This window comes from Phalacrocorax aristotelis, chromosome 5, assembly GCF_949628215.1.
Source record: "Phalacrocorax aristotelis chromosome 5, bGulAri2.1, whole genome shotgun sequence".
NCBI lineage: Eukaryota > Metazoa > Chordata > Aves > Suliformes > Phalacrocoracidae > Phalacrocorax > Phalacrocorax aristotelis.
This window is the reverse complement of record NC_134280.1, coordinates 43,497,497-43,517,496: the sequence shown is the minus strand read 5'-3', so window position 1 is coordinate 43,517,496 and position 20,000 is coordinate 43,497,497. Positions and strand designations below refer to the sequence as shown.

General features: G+C 42.5%; 1 protein-coding gene across 7 annotated transcripts in view; it reads left to right on the top strand.

Annotated features, from left to right (window-relative positions):
• Positions 1-20,000, top strand: part of HDAC4 (histone deacetylase 4) — a 262,455-nt gene that overhangs the window by 104,004 nt on the left and 138,451 nt on the right. For all 7 annotated transcript variants that reach the window (XM_075094174.1, XM_075094175.1, XM_075094177.1 and 4 more), the window contains one exon: positions 241-312. In XM_075094174.1, coding sequence (XP_074950275.1) covers positions 241-312 — 72 coding nt within the window. The remainder of the gene's footprint in view (positions 1-240; positions 313-20,000) is intronic.

The following is a 20,000-nucleotide window of genomic DNA, read 5'->3' as shown; positions in this document are numbered from 1 at the left end:
GTAAACCTGAGTGCAATTTGGGCTAGAGTATCTTCTATTTTATGCTTTAGTGTAAGCAGTTGTTACACAGCTGTCCTGTTAATGTTCTTGTTTCTGTTGATTTGTGGTACTTGTGTGTTTCTGTTTTACATTGGTAACTGGTTAGCTTTTTTTTTTTCCCTGCTTGGAATGTCTAAAATAGCTCAGCTAACCAAGGAGTTGATGTGATTTTTTTTTTTTTTTTTTCCCTTCTCTTTCCAGATGGGCTTTCTGGCAGAGACCAGCCAGTAGAGCTGCTGAATCCACCTAGAGTGAACCACATGCCTAGCTCTGGTAAGAAGAAACTTTTATTAAATGTTGTTCCTATTCTGGGAATGCAGTAAAGTATTCTGCAGCTCTATCTTGCAAGTGGGAGAACAGAATGCAAATGTAAAATGCTGGAACAAAGTCTGTTAGAACTTGCACACATCTACTTTCCCAGGCTGGGCGAGTGGGATTTGGGAGTGGAGGGAGGATGGAGCACAGCAGCCTTGGGAGTCTTAAATAGCTCAGCCCTCACCCTTGGCATGGGTCTAAGAGCCTAACCTGGTTGGAGCTACTTGTTTTCTCTTAGAAAGGAGAGGACAGCAGAAAAAAGTAGCACCTTACCAGTCTCTTCACAGCCCAAAAGGAGCACTGTGAAGCAAAGTAGGGTTTTGAGTTGCTGCTCCCATTAAGGTGAGGAGTCTCCTTGTGTTGAAATGAGGAGCTAAACACAGGCTGATCAAAGTGTATCAGGCTGAGCTCTGGGCTATTCACTTTTCTTCCCTCATATGATCCTGCTATGGTATCTCTTGTGTCTTGTCCTTCTGGTATGAAGTAAGCACAGCAGCCACAGTGTTCATCCTGGAGCCTGTCTGCTCCTCATTGAGCTGAGAGAGAACTTATGACTCATGATTGCAGCACTTCAAGTGATGGAAACCAAAGTTTTGGTCGCAGTACATGAAATGCTATGGAAAGCAATCTGCTGCTGTCTTTTGTGTTTCCCCCTTCTCTCTTCCAAAAGTGTTTTGCTTCCAGGTGCAAACAGAGAGATTTATACTATGGATGATAGGATATATGAAGCATTATCTACTTTCTAGGTAGGAGCTCGAGTTTGCTAAAAACCCAACTTTCCCTTCTCTGCTGCCTTCCAAAATGCCTTTAGGTCCTTTTATATTAAGGAAGAGATCTCACAGAAGATCTAAGCGCTTCTGGTAATGCAAGTTGGAAAAATGTAAACGAAGCTTATTCAAAACAAATTCAGTAGATTGGGGGGGGGGGGGGGGGGATGGCCTGTGACCTAACCTAGATTTTCGTGGACTTACATGCATATCTGGGGAAGCAAACTTTTAAGGAGGTAGAACTACTGTGTTGGGAAAAAAGGAAGAGATCCTTGTTTACAAGTGTTTGGCTTTGGATTCTGAGAAATCTCTCTTCCCTCCCTGTGCTCCAAAACTTGTCCATCAGGTAAGAGAGGTTATATTTTCCTAGCCCTGTGTGAGATAGTAATCTTAAGACTATGGTGGTAACACAGGTCAACTTAAAGGTTTTACTCCCCATTTCATATCCATGTGCTAGATTGAGTTTTGTGGCTCTGCACAAGAGGAGTCACAGTCCTCTTTTCTCTCAGGAGGTCAGTGGCCAGTATTGTGGATGTGATGGGGTTTAGTCTTTTGGTTTTTTTTAATTGATTGCGTTTTTGCTTGTTATATTTGTTTCCTTTTTTGATATTTCAGGACAAAGGCTGATGATGGTTAACAACTTGGGTCACCTGGTGGTAGAGTTCAGCGTGCTCTGACTATTTTTCCTCGAATGAAATGAGGCTTTTTTAATGTGTTATGGACTCATACAGGATTTATGGAATTCTTAGTGTTTGGACTCCATTTTGAGAACTTTTAAGAGCTTCCCTGTATGCCTACTGAAAGAAAGAGCTAGCTATCACTGGGGAGCTGTGCTCAGGCTAAGTGGGGGGGATGTGAGATAGGGAGCAATGTCTCTTTGAATGACTTCTACCAGTGTTTGAGCCGTGGGAATTCCTGTCTCGTGCTGGAAAGCTCAGGCTGGTTGTGCATGTAATGGGCGAAGGGTAGGACCGACTGGGAATGAAAATGTGACCTTATGCAAGAAACAGCATTGGCTCTGGACAGTGGTCACCCATGTACTTTTTGCTGGAGACCCTACGCTTCTTCAGTTTCTGCTAAATTTTGGAGTAATCTTTTCAGCCCTGCAGCGTGTGCATGGGCTGGGAATGTCTAGCTTATGTTTTGATTTGCAAAACGGTAATTAAAACCTGGAAGCACAGTGATTGGCAAAAAGCAAAAAGATGTTTCGGCATGTTTGTGAATGCAAGCAAATATCCTTGATCTCGGCAGTGGCTCATCGGCTGGCTTTCAAGTGTGGTGTCTGCCTATACCTATGTATCCTGATGGCTTTTTAAAATTGCTGTTAAAAGTTGCTGTCAGTTTGAGGGAGTTACTCACTTGGGCAAACCATTGTTCTGTCTGTTTTTTATCATTATTGCCTTTAGGAATTTGCTGCAGATCCTTCTGAGAGAAGAAAGAAAAAGTGATACCAAGTATTGCTCTGGGAAAAACAAGTTATGTGTGGGTTTGTGGGGTGTTTTTCCAAGTCTCAGGCATGGCTGAAATAATGGTGTTGAAAAACAGTTTAAGGAAAAAAATTGCTTAATCGTGTCCTAGGATATTCCATTTAAAACCTTATCCCATCCTTGTTATGCTAAAGTGACTGATTTGTAGCCCTCGTGATGAATAAACTTGAGCAGATGATAAGCCTTTATTCCTAGAGCTACCTTTGTAGTTAAGGTAAAATCATTGCGGTGTACTTGTAGGAAACCAAAATGTGTTCTTTTCACCGTGAACCAAGTGAACAAGTTTGATCCTTGTTAGTTGTTGTTCTCTGATGTAAAAGGGTGAGAGAGGGATATACAGGTCCTGAAGATTCTCTGTGCTGTGGAAGCATATCAAATACAAAATCAAAATGTTTAGAACGTTTTTATGAAACCATTTTAGGAGTGAATTGGGTTGAGTAGAATGGAGTTCAGTCATTGGCAAGGTATGTTTTTAGGAAGATGATTTCCCTCCTTGCTTTTTGCATAAATTAAGGATTAATTTGAGGAAGGGAAACAATTTCTTTTCAAAAATGTATCCCCCATAATTGGTGCTCCTGAATTTTAGTTGCTTGTAAAAGTAAAACAAGACAAAACCCCCACAACCCACACCTTGCACAGGAATATAATAATCTGTTTGATAATGCTGCTTTCCTTTTTCTGGCTTCAGAATATTGCTGCATCTTTGGCCCGGGGGAGGAAGGGGCAACTTAACTTTTACTTGCTGAAATTCAGAGCTCTTCAGAGCAAGCACTACACAGACTATATTTAGTCAATGTTACATGGAAAATCTCACAGTGATTAAGGGGCCGGGTTTAGTAGGAGAGAAAGCTGCTCAGATGCATGGGCACGGAGGTGGCTACTGCCTGGTTTTGATGGGTGGCAGTGGATCGCTTGCAGAAACGTGAAGGAATTGTTCTGCAAGTTAGCATACTGCTTTTAAATATTTTTTGTGTTTTACGGTATTCTTCTTCTTTTAGTAGTGAACTTAGCTGCAGCCTGCCTAAGGGGACTGATTCATATATAAGGAGGGAGGGACAGAGCTCTCTTGTCCTCTTACTTTTGCTCCCTGTCCTTTGAACTGAGCAATGCTCTCCATTTCCGTAGTGTGAAGCTAGGGGGCCAGTCTTAAAGACCTCGACTGTAAATATCTAGATACGTTGTAGATAATCCTCTTGAAAACATCACTTGTGTACTGTTGGTACCATCCTTTAGATTTATCGTTAAGCCTACTTTGTAGAATGAGTCTTCTTTCTTTACAAGGCTGTGCTTTACAGTACTTTAGTTAACTAACTCCTGTAAGTCTCTTCAGTTTTTCTTGTTGGTATAAACTTTTTAATTGCTCCTTTTGTTACAATACAACCTTAAGCAATTTCTTTAGCATTAGAAATGTGAAAACAGCTTGATAGCTGTGATATATAAGTGAAATGCTAGAACTAGGTAAGATGTGAACTAGGCCTTTTTGAACTTAAAAGCTTTACTTGAAGTAAAAAAAACCTGCAAATTGAGATGAACAGTCTCAACTGGCTGGACCTTTTTCTCCAATATGCTGGTTATGGCCTAATGTGAAGTTCTGGGGATGTCTCTGTACAGTACAACTACTGAATTAGAAAATAAATTCCCCTTCCCATAGCATTTCCATTGTTTTTTCAGGAATGCATTCCCAAGTTGTGACAAAAATAATAGTGAAACCATATAACTTATTGCTGTGGTTGAGTGCAGCTGACAAATAGCTTGCGTTGGGACATATCCATTGGAGAATACAGATGTATGTAGAGGTTGAGGAAAAGATTCTGGGCTTCTTGCCCCTAAGGTGAAGATCTCTCTCTGGCTGCTGTTGTGGATCAGGTGGAAAGCTGCTGCATGCCGCCTTGAGGTTGTGCTCCTTCTGTCATCTGCAAACCACTGGTGGTCTGCGAGGCTATGTTGCATGTTAGAGGGAGCAATCGGGTGGTTTTCTGATGAGTTTTGAGGGTTGGTAGAGGTCTCCTGCAAAACATTGGCAGTTAGTGGGTTAAAGCATGGAGGGTGGCTGCTGCTGAGCAGTTTCTGTAAGAGCAAGAGGGGTTTGACTGGAGGTGTCCTAATGGTGGTGAGCAGACTGCCATCTTCTACATGAGGCTGTCCAAAACAACTCCTCCACACATGGCTGATCCCCTGTTCTTCCTCCAGGCTGCTGCTGCTGGCCATGCTGACCTCCTGCTGCTGCATATACTGCAATGCTGCTGCTCAGCCCTCCAGATAGCTCTTCCAGCGTGGTACTGGGGCTTTTCTGAATCTGACACTGACAAGAGCAAGGGCAGTGTGTCAGGGGCAGCCAGAGGAGTATGCAGCAGATTTCAGCTCCCTGCTTTTTCTTTTTCCTGGATCTAATTACCCAGTCTCACTTCCACATTCATTTGAAGAAAAAGAAAAAAAAAAAACTGATGTATGTGTGAATAAATGGTTTGCAAGAGCCTCTGGACTAATATTGTTACATGATTTTACAGGCTTTTGAAATCAGAGATTAATCCCTGTCTCTAAGTGGAAGAAGTGGTAGTCCAGTTGGTCTAACAGAGCTGAATACTGCGCCTTTGTTAATTTATCCCTTCAAAGGAAGGGGATGCCCTCTCACTGCACTGTGTTTTTAGATACTTGCCTGCTTTCTATAGCATGTCTGCTTCAAAAGCTGCTTCAGAAAGGCACCAAATCAGCGTGGTGCCATGGGGCTTTGAAGCAGGTTCAGATTGCTGGCCGGTCAGCTAGGATTCGGGGCTCCCGACAGGCTTGCAGCTCCGCAGACAAGAGCCTGCTCGTCCTTGTTCACACCGGGACATGTTAGTACGGGAATGGCATATGGTTTTATTGTGCCCCAGAAGTATAGCTCATATGCAGAAAGGCTAGTCCTTTAATGTTAAAAATATCCTGATCTATCCTCCATGGAGTCGGGGGTGCGCGAGGGGGAAAGCCACCCAAAAAAATGCCAATTATCATTAAAAGTGAGTTCTTGAGAGATCATTTTGATGTCACAACCGTACACTAAGCAGATTAAATTGTTGTGTGCTTATTCTCCTACTGTTAGCTTATTTATAGATGCTCTGGCATAAGATAGCGGAGAAACTGCAGGTTAGTATAGCTTAGAGCCTTGATAGTTAAAATCGAGTTAACCTGGTATTTATTGCAACAGGTATTATTTCCAACCCTAAACCGGACATACAAAATGTAGCCCATGCAATGACAATAAAGGAAGTGTTTTACCAGCTAGAGGTACTACTAAAGCTCACCTTCGTAACCTGTTGCTGAGCAAGGAAAGCCTTGTGTAATGCTTCAGCTAGCTCCCAGATTTCCACAGATGACTTTCTGTATTGTTGTGCTTTTATAAAAAGCCCTTTGCAGCACACCCTGAATGTGGTCAGCGAATTTGGGGTTATTTATGTAGGACAGTGGAGGGAATTGCCACATCTAGAGACCCTGGGCAGCTCCCTGCAGGGTAGCAGGGAAATTGAAGCTTCAGGACCTCTTTCCTGGACTAATATTGCACCCTAACTCACGTTTTGTGGGTCATAGTCCTATGATAATTTAATGACTCTAACTCGCCATTGGCACGTGCCCGTTGTAGGGTTGTGCAGCTGTTGTAGGGTTGTATGCAAGAGGGATGAGCTTTTTGGCCAGCCTGATGAGGCACCATCTCTTGCCTGAACTGCAGCATCCAAGTACTGCAAGGAATAAAACCACTTCTCTTGCTGAGTTGCGTTTGCTGGAGTGGGGACTGCTTTGATGGCTGCCCAGAACATGGTCTGTGGATGTCCTGATCCTGTGGGGTAGGAAGAACAGGAGCCCGCAGCTCCTAAACTATTTTTTTTTTTTTTCTCAGAAAAAATATTTAGCTGTCACCTCCTTTCTCACCCACAAGGGAACGGTTATTAAACGGAGGAGGTGGGATGAATTATTAACAACATGTTCCGCTTTTAAAAGCTGAAAGCAGCACTTAAATCTTAAGTACTTGAATACAGAGATATTTTCTTAGATGAAAGGTAACCGGCAGAAAAGTTTGCTTTACGCAAGCCTCAACTTGCTATTTTTCTTTATTCTTCCCTCACGTTGTTTAGTTCATTAATTCACAGTGATCAACTATAGATTTCACTAGATTTGCTTAGTCCAGATTGTTCACAAAGTGTTATTTTCAAAATAATTCTTCTCCCTGATTCCCTACCAAAGGAGAGGTTGTTCTGTGCTTTTGCTTTTATATAAAAGCAGGTGATGGAGGGAAGAGCCTTTGAATGCATGATGGTATTTACATTAAACTTTCTGACTTGGGAAAGGAGGAGATGGCACTATAGGAGCAGACATTTAAAGGCTCCCTTGAATTGTTAATCAGTAATCTCTTCCCATTGCCTCTGTCTCTTCTAAAAATAACAGTACTGTGTGATGAATGAAAAACGATAAATAGTTCTTGGAAAGTGGATCATAGATTGAGGCATTCTGCATAAGAAGATTCTGTGTGTCTCAAATATGATCTGTTGGTGACTGTGCTGTGTCCTGTTTGCCATGTGTGTTTCAGCTCTGAGTCTTTCACCTAGATCTGCAGCCCTAAAGAGGTAATCAAGATGAAATCTTAGGGTTTGGGGTTTTTATAAATTCTATTTTAATTCCCTCACTTTTTCAAGATAACACTTATCCTATGGCCAGAGTGGTCTGACACACCCTGTACTCGACTCCTCTTTTCCATCAGCATCTCCTGATGCCTGCTAGATGGATGAGCATGTTAGCTGGAGTAAGAGAGCAAGGAGTTGCTGAGAAACTGTTTCATTACCAGCATGTTTGCTTTGGTCCACGTTCCCTTTTAGTTGGTGTGCTCTGTACTACGGAGATCCCTGGGGTGCTTTATGCCAAAATTAACTTGGGGTAGTTTATCGCTAAAGGGAAAATAGATGCCGTAGGTCTGTGCTTAGTGGCCACCTCCGTTCCCAGGGTTTTAGGAATTCCTCTTCTGACACGAGATGCACTTATCAAGATCCTAGAGGTTCTTCCCCAGTGTATATTGATTTTCAGGGCTATATTTGGCTCTGCTTTGTCTTTGGGCAGTGTAGGGAATATCAGGTGAATGGCTTGTGCAGTGATGCCTAAAATATTGTAACCGTTTCCAGATGCTGACCTGGAAAATTGCCGTTGGTTGATTAAATAGACCTTTCCTCTGATTTTGTCGCTTTTCCCCCCTGCTCCCCTCCCTGCCCCCCAAAAAACCAGCTCCAAACCCAAAAATTATTTAGGCTGAGACATAATTCACCAAGTATACAAATAAAAATTGTAACCAAGTGACTTCAAGCTGAAAAGCCCTAGTAACACTGACGCTGCCGAGTTAACGTGAGAGTGCTGCCAATGTGTAATGGTTTAACTTTGTTTTGAATTCTAAAGTGCATAGGCCTTGAAAGATGGGATGTTGCCTTCAACAAATAGGGTCTTTTGGGAGCTGGATTGCAACCTGAGCACTTCAGCTTTCCGGCGTGGTTTCCTTCTGCGTGCCTGTGCTTTCCTAAATCACAGATTCTCCAGACTTCTCAAAGAGGACCATGAGGGATGTCATCCTCCATCCTCACCTAATTCCTCTTCCCACCAAACAAATGTGAAATCAGTGTTTTCTGTGCCTCAGATGCAGCAGAAAATTCGTTCCACTAAAGCCATCTCATTTACATTTATGGCTGGTGCTGGCTTGGCATTTGCCCCTTGAATGGCTTGGTTTGAGGTCTACCTTAAGCCAGTGTCTCCTTTAACATTAAACAAGTGCTTATGATTAAATATCTGCTCCTTTGGCTTAATTTATATCTTGTGATTTAAACCAGTCAATTGTTACTACTTTTCCATCTGGTTTTCATTCAAGAAATTGTGTCATATTGGATGATTCATTCATATTTGATTAGCAATTTCATTATAAGCTGGTCTTAAGTTTTTATGATCTAATAAAAGGCTTTGGAATCATTGACTTGGAACTGCAATTGTAATATATAGAATAAATGTACTGCACGTTTTAATGGTACTTTGCTAAGTGTTTTTTAAGCTGTTATAGTTCTTGCGAGTGAATTGTGTAAGGTGAATTTGTTTAAAAAGTTCTAATGATATTCAACGACTGGAGAGAGGAACTCTTCACCAGCTATTGTTACAGTTCTCCAGGTTGCACTGAAGACCAAACCGTGGGTGAAATTTAGATCAAAATTTGCTTTCTGTAGCCTGTTCGTAGTCCTGTTCATAGACAGTTGTGCTGTAATGATGGTAATGAAGGCATTGATACCGTGATGACTCAGGATCTTCACGTGCATGGTTAAGTGACGTATGGAAGGCTTTTATTGTCATTAAGGAGAGTGATCTGCCACCTGTATGCATACTGTTTCTTACATGAAATAAATGAATATAGGTTTTTTCAATTCTTCTAAAAATTGATTAAGCTGTTACAATAGGGTATTTTAAAAAAAAAGGGGGACTACGTTTACGCTTTATTTTTTGCTAGTCCAAAACTGTCTTAAGCTCTTTAATATTTTTCAGTTGTGTGTCATAAGAACTTATTTTTGTGCTTTAAATATTTTTGGAAATTTTTTCATTAGAAAAATATCAGATCAAGTTATTTTCTACTCTACTTTTCTTAACATTTGATGCCTGTATAATGTATTAGAAAAGGAATATATAATGCAAAGCTAGTCAGAGCAAGCCTTTCTACTTGATAATGTACCTGTGAAGGAAGCATATCCGTGTTCTGAATGAATGATTTCCATTAAGTTTTGCTGGGTAGACTGAATTCCTCCAGTCAGGGAAAGAAAAACCTGTCATGAATGAAATTAGCAGATTTGGTTTGTTCATGCATTCTAGGGCGAGGATGGGGGAGGGATGGACAGACTCAAAGTTTTGAGGGGGATATTTTCCAGTTAATTTTGCACTTGAAAAATAATTGCACCTCATCGGTGGTGCTCATGGTGAGCAAGATCCTGTTGTAAGTGTTGCAAAAAGCTTTCATTGAAATTGGCTGTTCTGACAGCATTAGGGTAACTAGACAAGCACCTTGTTAGCAATAGTGCTTTCATCTGGCTGTTGGGTCTGGGTTATGTCTTTGTGGTAAGTGCATCAACAGGATCCCGAGATGGTAGCTGCAGGAGGAAACAGCTGAACAGAGCAGGGAACTAATGACGGTGGAGCTATTTGGTTGTGAAGGTAGATGAGTGTTGTTGAGAGAAAATGGATGATCTGCGTCTGACACAAGCCTGCCTGTATGGGCAAATGACATACAGAAGTCTTTCCTTGCACATCTGGCTGGAGATCAGGCCTGGTCTCCAGAAGTGCCAGTGGTCACAGGGATGCAGAGGGTTTTCCAGCTGATGCATAGAAGTTTAGGAGGTAGCACGGTATCCTTCTCACCAGTAAAGATGAATTTTCAGATGGAGATGTAGTGCCATGAGCTGGAGTGTGGGGGGAGGGTTCTCTGCAGTCGTCTAGGGTTATGGGTTGCTTTGTACTAGAAGGTCAGTTCAGAATTGCAGACAAGCACATGTTCCCATCCACAGGAAAAATAAATACACAGGTGAGTGCAAATGCACGCCTAACCCTTGCAAACGCTGCTTTGGAAATGGGCGGGTTTAGTGAGGTTCCCTTGCATAACGGCAACCTTGAGGCTTGGCCCGTAATCTCCGCATCGCAACTGGGCTTGTTTGAATGGCGCTTTGTGGCGTGTGCATTAGAAAACACGTCTGAGTCTTCTTCTGAAGGAACATGACAGTTCCTCACCTGACTTAGAAGATACCTGTGATTCATCTCAGTGGCTCATTGGTCTGGAATGAGGCAGTTCTGAGTCTGCTGCCAACTTACTTTCTGACCTTTGGTAAATCAGTTGGCTTTTCTTCCCTGACTTCCCCCCAAATCAGGTAATGACTGTATTCACCCAATACCTGCAGCAGAAAGTAAGAAATTGAAATGAATGTGTTTAAAAATCAGGTCCTATCACCAGGTGATAGCCTGATCCCTTGATGACCCTAGGGTAGAGGAGGTTTTGGCAGATGTCAGTCTGCTTTCCATCCATGAAAACTCAGTACCTGATTAGAAGTGTGAAGCTTAAATTGTTGGTTGTCTGAGAAAATAAGTTATTCTGTATTAAGCATTATATTAGAGTCAGGGTTTCTGTGCAGTAAATGTAAGGGCACTTCCCATGCTTTTTTTGCAAGCTTTTGCTTTGATAAAATACAGATTCTGCTAAACTTACATTGACTAATTCCTTGCACTGTTGTATTTGTATGTACCTACAGAATAAGTTCCTATTGAGCAAATAATGTATTGTGAGAGTGAGTTGGATGGAGAAAAAAGAGTTTACAGGAAATAATCTGGCTTCTGAAATGATGGAAATACCAGAAAGCAGGGGAATGACAAGGACTGAAAAAAAAAAACAAGCCCCCTTACATGGTGATGAAAGCCACAACAGTGTTTGGATAATGTATAGAATATCCTCAATGCAAATCAGCACCATGGGAGTTTTAAAAGGGGAAAAGCTGAAATGGTGGAGGCAAAGGAGAAGTGGCAGCAGTTTCCTGCATTTCAGTGTGTTGTTTTGTTGTTTGTTTGTTTGTTTGTTTGTTGTTTCCTTTTATTACAGGCTGTCGGAATTCTTTGTTCTTGTACTTTCTTTGAACTTGGAACACTCTGGCTGGACATTTTGATAGTCACTATCCGTAATTGAAACAACCGTAACCTTGCGGCTGTTCACATGGAGGCCCTTGCGAGTCCTGAGAAAAATATTGTGCTTGTACCTTATTCTGGCAATTCAGTAAAAGGCTAAAGCTTTGCATCTCACAGCTGGTTAATCATAACTAAATGTAGTTGATGCCATCCAAATATTATTCTAGTGCCTCGGGTCAACCACTGGCAGCTAGCATTTTCTTTTTGTTGAGTTTCCAGTAAGCTGTCCGGTTTATAGCTTGCTGCAGGGACAGCACATCGTCACTTGTGTTGAGATAAAGGCCGGGCATGGAGAAATGTTATCTTGCCCACATGTGGTGTTGGCAAGGCAGGGGTGGGGTTTGGCCCCTCTTCCTGCAAAATGCAACATAGTGGCTGCAAGTCATGAAGCTTCCTTGGGCATGTGCGAGTGTTGCCTTTGGGGAGGGGGAGGTGGGTAGGGGGATCTGTACGGTGTGCTGCCTTTAATACCAAAGGGGACCTGGGTGCTCCAGATGAGGGATCTCCTGAGGGATGTATCAGGGAGCGCTGTACAGCAATGCTTGGCTGGAGAAGACTGCTGTGACTGACCAGCTCTGGGTCAGTGCGTTTCAGCCTGTCCTGACCTGGCTGCCCGCACCAGTAGACAGGCTTCTCCTGGGTATTGCCGAGGGCTCAGCCCAGATAGAGAGGCAGCTCCACAGCAAAGGGCTGCTTACCCTGGACCATGACTTGTCCCAGGATAAGCCCCACCTGGAGCTGCTCATGCTCTGTCCTGCTGCATGCTGCGCTGATTCCCCCCCTGTGTGAGTCCACAGCCCTGATGTTCTGCCACAGTCATCATGGTGTGTGTTCGTGGTGGTCTCTGGGGCCTGCAGGAGCAACGCTTGGTCACCTCCTCTTGTGCAGGCAATATCTGTTTGGTCCCCAAAACTTAGTCTTGGGCATCGGATATTAGAGGAGCGGATGGCCCTCGTGCATGCTGCTCTTCAGTACGGTTGAGGCTTTTCAAGGAAACACCCAAAAGCCAAGTGTTACAAGTCCTATCTACTTGATCACCCTTTCCTTTCTGTACTGATGATAAATATTTATAATACAGAGTTGCTTTTTATTTTTTACCTTGGTGTGCAGTTGCAAACAAAACATTCCTTAATTCTCATGATTACAAATGATGTTCTTGTTTCCTTTTGACCTCGCTAAGCCATGACACCTGAAAGTGAAGGCACTGGATTTTATTCCATTTTGTGTGCTATCATTTATAAAGCTCATAATTTTAAAAGTGATGCTGTTCTCGCACTCCTTAGGAATACAGAGAAGAATGACTGAATTGTAATAGAAACCCTCAGAAATTTAGATAAAAAATTGTTAGCACAGGTATCATTATGGCCCTTTTTTATTTGAAAGATTAATTTTAACTGGTAGGAAAGAGGATGAGGGCAGAGCAGGACCCTTTCAAATGTCATGCTGATATTGTAGGGCTTGCAGGATGGAGGAGCATGGAAGCAGGGTGCTGCTTTAGTCTTGTTCTGAGCAGATATCTCCTTTTTAGGAGGAGACAGTATATTGTCATCACATAACGCAACTTTGTCTCACCAGGTTTGGTATCACAGTGAACAAATTACTAGTCCTGCTGACCTCTAAGTGGCAGACAGGGTTGAAGGCATTTGCCTAGAGTGTGTTGGGACTCCAGTGCCTTAGATACAGATCTGACCAGCCAGCAGGTGGGGTTTTATTATTCTATTTCCGAAATAGTTCTCTGATGAGCAGTGGGATTTTGTATGTTGTCTGTTACTGAAAGGTAGTGATTTGAGGTCTCGAGATCAGCAGTAGGTTTGTGAAGATGTTTGTGACGCACTTAGAGGGAAAAAGCGACCAAAGTTAATTCTTGCTCTTCTGACAGTAAGCCAGGGCGCTGGCATGCTTTTAATTTAAATTGGAAGTTTCTTAAGATGGTATTAGACCTGCCCCATCTGTCTTAGCCCCAGTGTGAGGTGGGATGGGGTTTTATTTAACTGAGCAGTAAAGTTCTGCTGATAAAACCCAGCTCAGAGAACGACAGTAATTCTCTTCGCATAATGTACTGTAGCACTCAAACATGTTACCCTCTCAAACACGTCATGTCTCAGTCCTGGGGTCCAGGAGCATGTTGATTTGATACCTCCAGATATTCAGAAAAGAGCATGATTAAACGAGTGGCAAATATCTAAAAAAATCAGTGAAAATTCCCCTTCTCAATGGGATTGTGTGTGCTTGTGTACCCGCATTGAAACATAGCCCAAGCTAGAAGTGCTTCCTACCTCTGAATTACACAAGAATAAGCAACAATAAAAAAAGCTACTTCAGGAATCCTGCTCTCAATTACATTAACTTGCTAAAAATATTTATTTGAGCAGGCCTTATTACTGTATTCTTGAGTGAAAGGTATCGTTATAGACACTGAACAGGACTGACTGCACTGCTTAGTGGCAGCTGTAGAGCATTCCCGAATGGGAGCAGAGTTGTGGAGCTCGGGAGGAACGCCCAGCTCTGTCCCTGAAACTCAAACAGATCATGGTGTTCAGGTTTCCACTCCACTGGAAGTTTGTGGCATTTAATCTCACAACTCGTGTTTTGGATTTTAAAGCCAGCTATGATGTTCCCGAGAGGATGGTTCCTCTTCTGCCTTTCCTACCTTTCATAGTTTATAGGGTCTAAAAAGCAGCCCATTTTCCCTGGTGGCAAACATGTTGTGCTGGCAAACTGAAAGTGGAGCATTAGCAAAAAATGCCACCTCCCCAAAACCCACATTTATATAGATAGAAAAAGTAAGATTTCTTGCACGTTATGTGTAAATCCCTGTAACAGGGACTATCATGTCATGAAGCAATGCTAAACAAAATCTAGATCCATGTCTTCCATCCTTAACTGTGTTTTCAGGCTCAGGAGTTAAAAGCCCATAGGAACTGGGAGGGCTATAAGATAATGCTATGAAGAAGCCAGAAGGAAAGGCTGGAGGGGAAGAGGGCTGGGTCAGATGCATCTCGGTCCAAACACGAAGAGAAGATGGAGAATTGTCTGTCTTGTATGAAGTGGACAATTCGTGGTAAAGATGATTTTCCACCTTGGCCCAAGCTAGTGGAGTGGCAGAGCCCCAGAACTGGTTACAGGTGATATTTCTGGGTTGTTTTTTTTTTCTTTGGTGTGGCATAAAGTGTGACCTATGACTGCTGGCAGCATTGTTAATGCTGCTTTGGGTGGGGGGAAAAGCTTGCTGCAAAAAGAGAGTTCGGTTCCCAAATTATTCCTTCCTTATAATTCTTCTAATGTGTTGTCTGTACTCCAGGGCACTCTGTGGGAGAAAATCAGGTCTCTGTGACTGATGTTGGGAAGAAGTTTTATTCTGGGTAGTGTTGGAGGTGACCTGGTTGTCAGTGGTCACCTTTTCTGACTCTCCTCATCACCCAACCTCTGCTGCTCTGCTCACCATTATTCTCCCTCTGGATGGCCACTGAGTTTGGGGGATAAGAGCCCCGTGGGAGGGAGTTACGCTGCATCCCTCTGAAATGGAAATGCAATGGTCTTATTTTAATCTTTGCTGTGGACACCCCTCGGAGAATATTACTGCTTAGAATGTGTTCTGTATTTACCAATCCAAAATGTGTGAGAGCATCCTGTTAAACAACTAATTGACAATGCTAATATGCAGTATATTTTAACAGGCGAGTGTTTTGGTGGCAAAGCCATACCATCTTTCTCCTCCTGGTTCTGAGTTGTTTGACAGAGAACTTGTTTACCTAAAAAAGCAAAGGTGAATTTGCAGAAAGTTAATAGCACCTTAACAAATGATGCAAGTGTCTTTCCACTTGCAGACACTTTCCAGCAGAACTGCTGGACATGAATGCTAGTTTCTTTCCAGGGTAAATATGAGCTGTTTGGGGCAGGGTATGTTTTAAACATGCTACCAGTACACTATCCTTTGTATTGTGTTGGTGGCAACAGTAATAAAAAAACCTTATGTATCATTAGCCCACTGTAAATCATCTTAAATACATAGAAGGATATCTTAAACATTTGAGGTAAATCCTAAGAGGTGCTTTGATTAAGGAGAAAAGCATGGTTTTTGGCTGCTCTGATCCACCACTACATGTTCCTTGTAAGCTATTTCAGATGGGTAAAGCTCCAGGTGATCGTTGGTGTTCAACAACCAGGTTGCTGACCCTCGGAGATGATACCCCCAAAATTTCTTGGGCTGAGGAGAGCACTTGGAACAACTAAACTTTACTTGGCTAATGGTTGAGGTCTGTCGTGCCTAATGGTGCTAAAAATAAACAAATAATCCCTGCTGGAACCTTGAGGACCATGGTGACTGCACGCCAGCTAGTGAGGCATCATCATAGCATGGTCCAGGTTGCAGCTCAAGGGTGTTGGTGTGTGTAGTAGGTGAGCGAAGGGAACTTTTTCCTCATCTGGGGCGGTGGTCTCTTGATTATGTATCTTTTTATCTCAACAGTATTGGTGCAATATAATTAAAATCGATAAATGGAAGATGATGGTAACTGGGTCTGGTTGGAGCATCGGACCTCTTGGGAAGCTGTGTGATAGCTCCATGCAGACATGCTGTTGAGCTGTTTTGTCTTTTTATAGATGTTAGGAGTTAAATAATGTGATTAGAGTGAAGGGGGGTGGGGGGGAAGGGGAGAAGAACCCCACCTTAAATAACTCCTTTCCTATTCTGTGCTTCAATGACTCACTTGACAGTTTTTCTCTTGAAGCGCTCCTCAACCTGATGGTACATGCTGAGAGTGAGGAATGACAATACAACTGGGGTGTGCTCTGGGCAGGAGTGCTTTCTGTTGTAGCATGGGCAGCGCGTGCCATTGGGCAGGGCGTTATGTATCTATATTTGGGGCAGAAAGGGTGGATGAGACCCTTGTCTCCAACACCTTCCTGTGCAGACACTGGTCGGAATCTGTCCTGTGTTCTTTGTAAAAATGCTCATGAATTTTAACGCCACACGGTGGGTGTTTTCGATTTGATGTAGGATTTATCAGTTTTGAGCATGTTCTTTCTAATGATGTGTTTGGTTTTTTAAAGGGAGTCGGAGGATGTAGTTAAAATGAAAAATTTGTAGTGGGAAAAAAAAAGTAATCCTTAAAATTGCAGAGATTGAAATTCTCTAGAATTTCCTTTCTAGAATGACAGTGTAGGGAAAGGTTTAACTTCTGTTGAGGCTATTGCTTTACATTAGCCTTGACACATGATATGGTGGTGTCCAGATGCTGGTAAGAGATGGAAATAAAATAGCAGGACAGACATTGCCTATGTTGACACAAATATCAAGTATCCTGAATAAGCAGGCAAGAAACTTCATCTAGTTTGATGTGAAGCCAAATATGTATGGTATCTGTATTTGGGTTTCTCTCATCCTGAGGCAGAGCGAGAGCTACAGGGTCATTTAGTCTCGTTCAGAGTAACCAGGAATTAGGGTAACCACCACAAAAATTACCAGTTTGTCTTGATTTGGGAACACATGGAATAATCCACTCTGCTTTTAACTATTTACTCCTGAAGCTAGGTAGTGGGGACCCACCATTCAGTATGAAAAAAGAAAACATGGTGGTATTTACTATCAAAATAAGAACAATATACACAAATACTAAAATGAAAGAAAACAGCCCACAAATTACCCTTTTGCATAGGACAGATACGTTCACAGTAATGACACACACAAAAAAATTTTGGTTTTTTCCAGAAAAAGAAGGTTTGTATTTTGAGCAATAGTATTCAAGTCAGACCTTAGGAAAAGGCTTCTACTGTCAGACCATGTATTGCAGGTCTGTGGATGCTGTTCTGCCTTCCCAGAGCATCTCTGTGAACATTGGCTTGGGAGATCCACGACTCGGCTCAGCCTTTAATTATGGCATCGCGATTAGCACCTCCTACGATGCATAAAATTTGCCAGGGTTGGGTGCCTGCTGGATTCCTCTTTCTGGCTTTCTCTTTTACTCCTTGTGCTGTATCCTTTTCTTGTACCATCTTTGCACTTCTTTTTATAGCAGCAGAGCTTAGGGCTGCTGGGAAGGGGGCACAAAGTGGCGCGAGGGCAACTGCCTGACCCGCTTCCCAGCTAGGGCTGCTCCCACAGATGGTAGCTCAGCAGCGAAACTGTGAAATGCTTGCCTGGACTGATCAGCAGCTAAGAGATCACAGGGTTTGTCGAGATCTGCTGCCTCTGCAGCCTTCTTGCAGACCTGATGCTCTTGCAGAGATGAGGGAGCAGTGAGGGGAGCCTGAACTGGGAACCCAGTTTCCCTTTGCTGGCTCACGTGCCAGGGTTGGGTGCAAAGCTGACATTGCCGCCACGTCCGCTCCTTTTGTGCTCCAGGAGAAAAGCTGTCTCAGCTGTATTGCTTGCTTTCCATTCAAAGTGTTAATCGAAGCCTTCAACCTCCATGTGCCAAGAGTCATCTTGGACCATCGTTCCCACCTGGCTTTTACCAAGTGCTCACTCAAAGAGGTCTTGCTTGGCCACAGCAGTTGTGGATGCTTTGCATGTGTGAGTGCCCAACCCCAGTGTGACATTTTGTAGTTATTGCAAGAGCATTGTGGAATTGAGTTCACCTTCCTGAAAAACTCTCTGCACCAGTTTTTAAAATACTGTGTATATAAGACAATCCTCTTCACAGAAGCCTCTTAAGTTCTTTGCAGCCTTCTGGTAACTGAATATCTGCCATGCAAGCATTGTGTTACCTCTACATGTTGTACGTGATTTTATTCTCTGTCAGGGCCCTTGAGTTGCTGACAGCAGCCGTGAAAGCCATTTCACGTAGGCACAGTCAGACAAAGCTGGTCCTCTGCCCGAGTCTCAAGGCGGGATTTCAGGGGAACTTCATTAAAAACGCCATTTCCCCTGCCCCACCTTCCCCAAGCATTCACTTACAGATGCCAGTTATATGTTTTCAGGTTCAAAAATGTGGTTTACTCATAATCAAGGAAAAAAATATTTGTTGGATAAACTCCGTTTTCTCTTTATGAGAACCAAATTTCACCACAAATTGTGTTATTTTGCACAGAGTGGAGAGCTTTGAAGTTTTGATGCTGTTTGCTGGGTTGGAAAAGGCTTGCTGCAGTGCCACGCCAAGAGAGAAGCAGAAAACACGGTTACTTGGCAACTTGTCTCTATACATCATTGAACCCCACTGAATTCCTGAAGCTTGTAAATACTCATACACTTCTGCCAAGCAATAGCTCTTTTGCACTATTTCTCCCAGGTTTATCAATGTATACGTTTCCTTGCTGCTTTTTTTGTGAAGCATTTGGGCTTCACTGTAGAGACATGTGAACATGCTAATGAAATTACTGATGCTGGTCAGGATAAGGGGCAGGAGCTATACCGTAGTTCTGTTGCACAAGACAAAAATCACTTTTGAGTGAGGTGCGTGAGGTGACAGATGAACAAGAGTTACATGAGATGTAAAAATCACTCTAATAGTAAGAAAAATTCAAGTAATTTAAAAACACCTTTAATCGGGTTTTTCAGACAGTCCTAGGGCATGTTAGATATATTAAGTTGGTGTGCAGTTTAAAATAAGCTTTACTCTTTATCCCAGAAAATAGGTTCTTGCATGATGAAAATTTCATCTTCTAAGTAGCCATTATATAATGCACAGTATTATTTTACACCTTTGCATTATTAACTGCTATTTTGTACCTAAATACTACTTTACATCTGAAACACTAAGCTGTGCATCACTTAATGAATATAGCTGTCTGTGAGTGTTGAGGACGTTTCTAACTGCAGCATAGATGATGGTGATGATGATGGTTAAACCCTTCTTAAATGTGCCACCTAGTTAACAGATTCCACACCATCTATCATATCATTACAGTGGTGGGTTTCTGCCTCATTACCTGCCACTGTCTGTTCCATTGAGAAAAGGAGAGCTGTAACATCACGAGTGTCCATGTTATCTGTCTTCCTCAGGTAACGAGCGTCTGGAAGAGTTATGGTCAGGAAGCTGTTTGCCTCCCACAAATGAGATAAACTGGGTTATTGTTAAAGCAAATTCAAGCAGCTGGGTACTGCGTTAAGGCTGTGCCCAAGTGCAGCACTCCTGGTTTTCAGTTTTTCCTTTAGCTGTGAACAGATTTAGACTTCCTTGGTAAAATAGTCTTGGAGGAACAAAGGATTTTAAATTAAATTGAACTTTTTTGTACTTTAAGATATTGCAAACCAGATCTTAACACATATGCTAATATTAAAACAACCATTTTCACAAGCAGCAGATATTTAGACTTAAACATGCCAGATGGGTTTGCTGCTGGCATCGCTTGTGAGATTATGGTCAAAACAAGGACAAATCAGCTATAAAATTCAAAGACCTTACTGAAAAATTTTGCGTTTTCCTTCCCAAGGACCAGCAGTTGTCATATTGCCTTATTTTTGTTTCTGTCAGTATGGCTGGAAAAGCTTCTTCAAGGATCTGAGATGGGCTCACAACAAGAGGAAAAATCTCTCAGTGACGGATCTCTCCCACCATAGGTTTAGTTTCGTGTTGTACAGTGGCACATGACTGCACAGGCATGCTGCTCTGATATTGCACCTTCTGATTAAAAACGGACTTAAAGCAATAAACAAGTGTAAATGCCTATAGAAGGCTCACTTAGGCTAATATAAAGGTACCTTCAGTTACTGTCTTAAAGATGTGGGGGAAACTGTTGTGTAGAC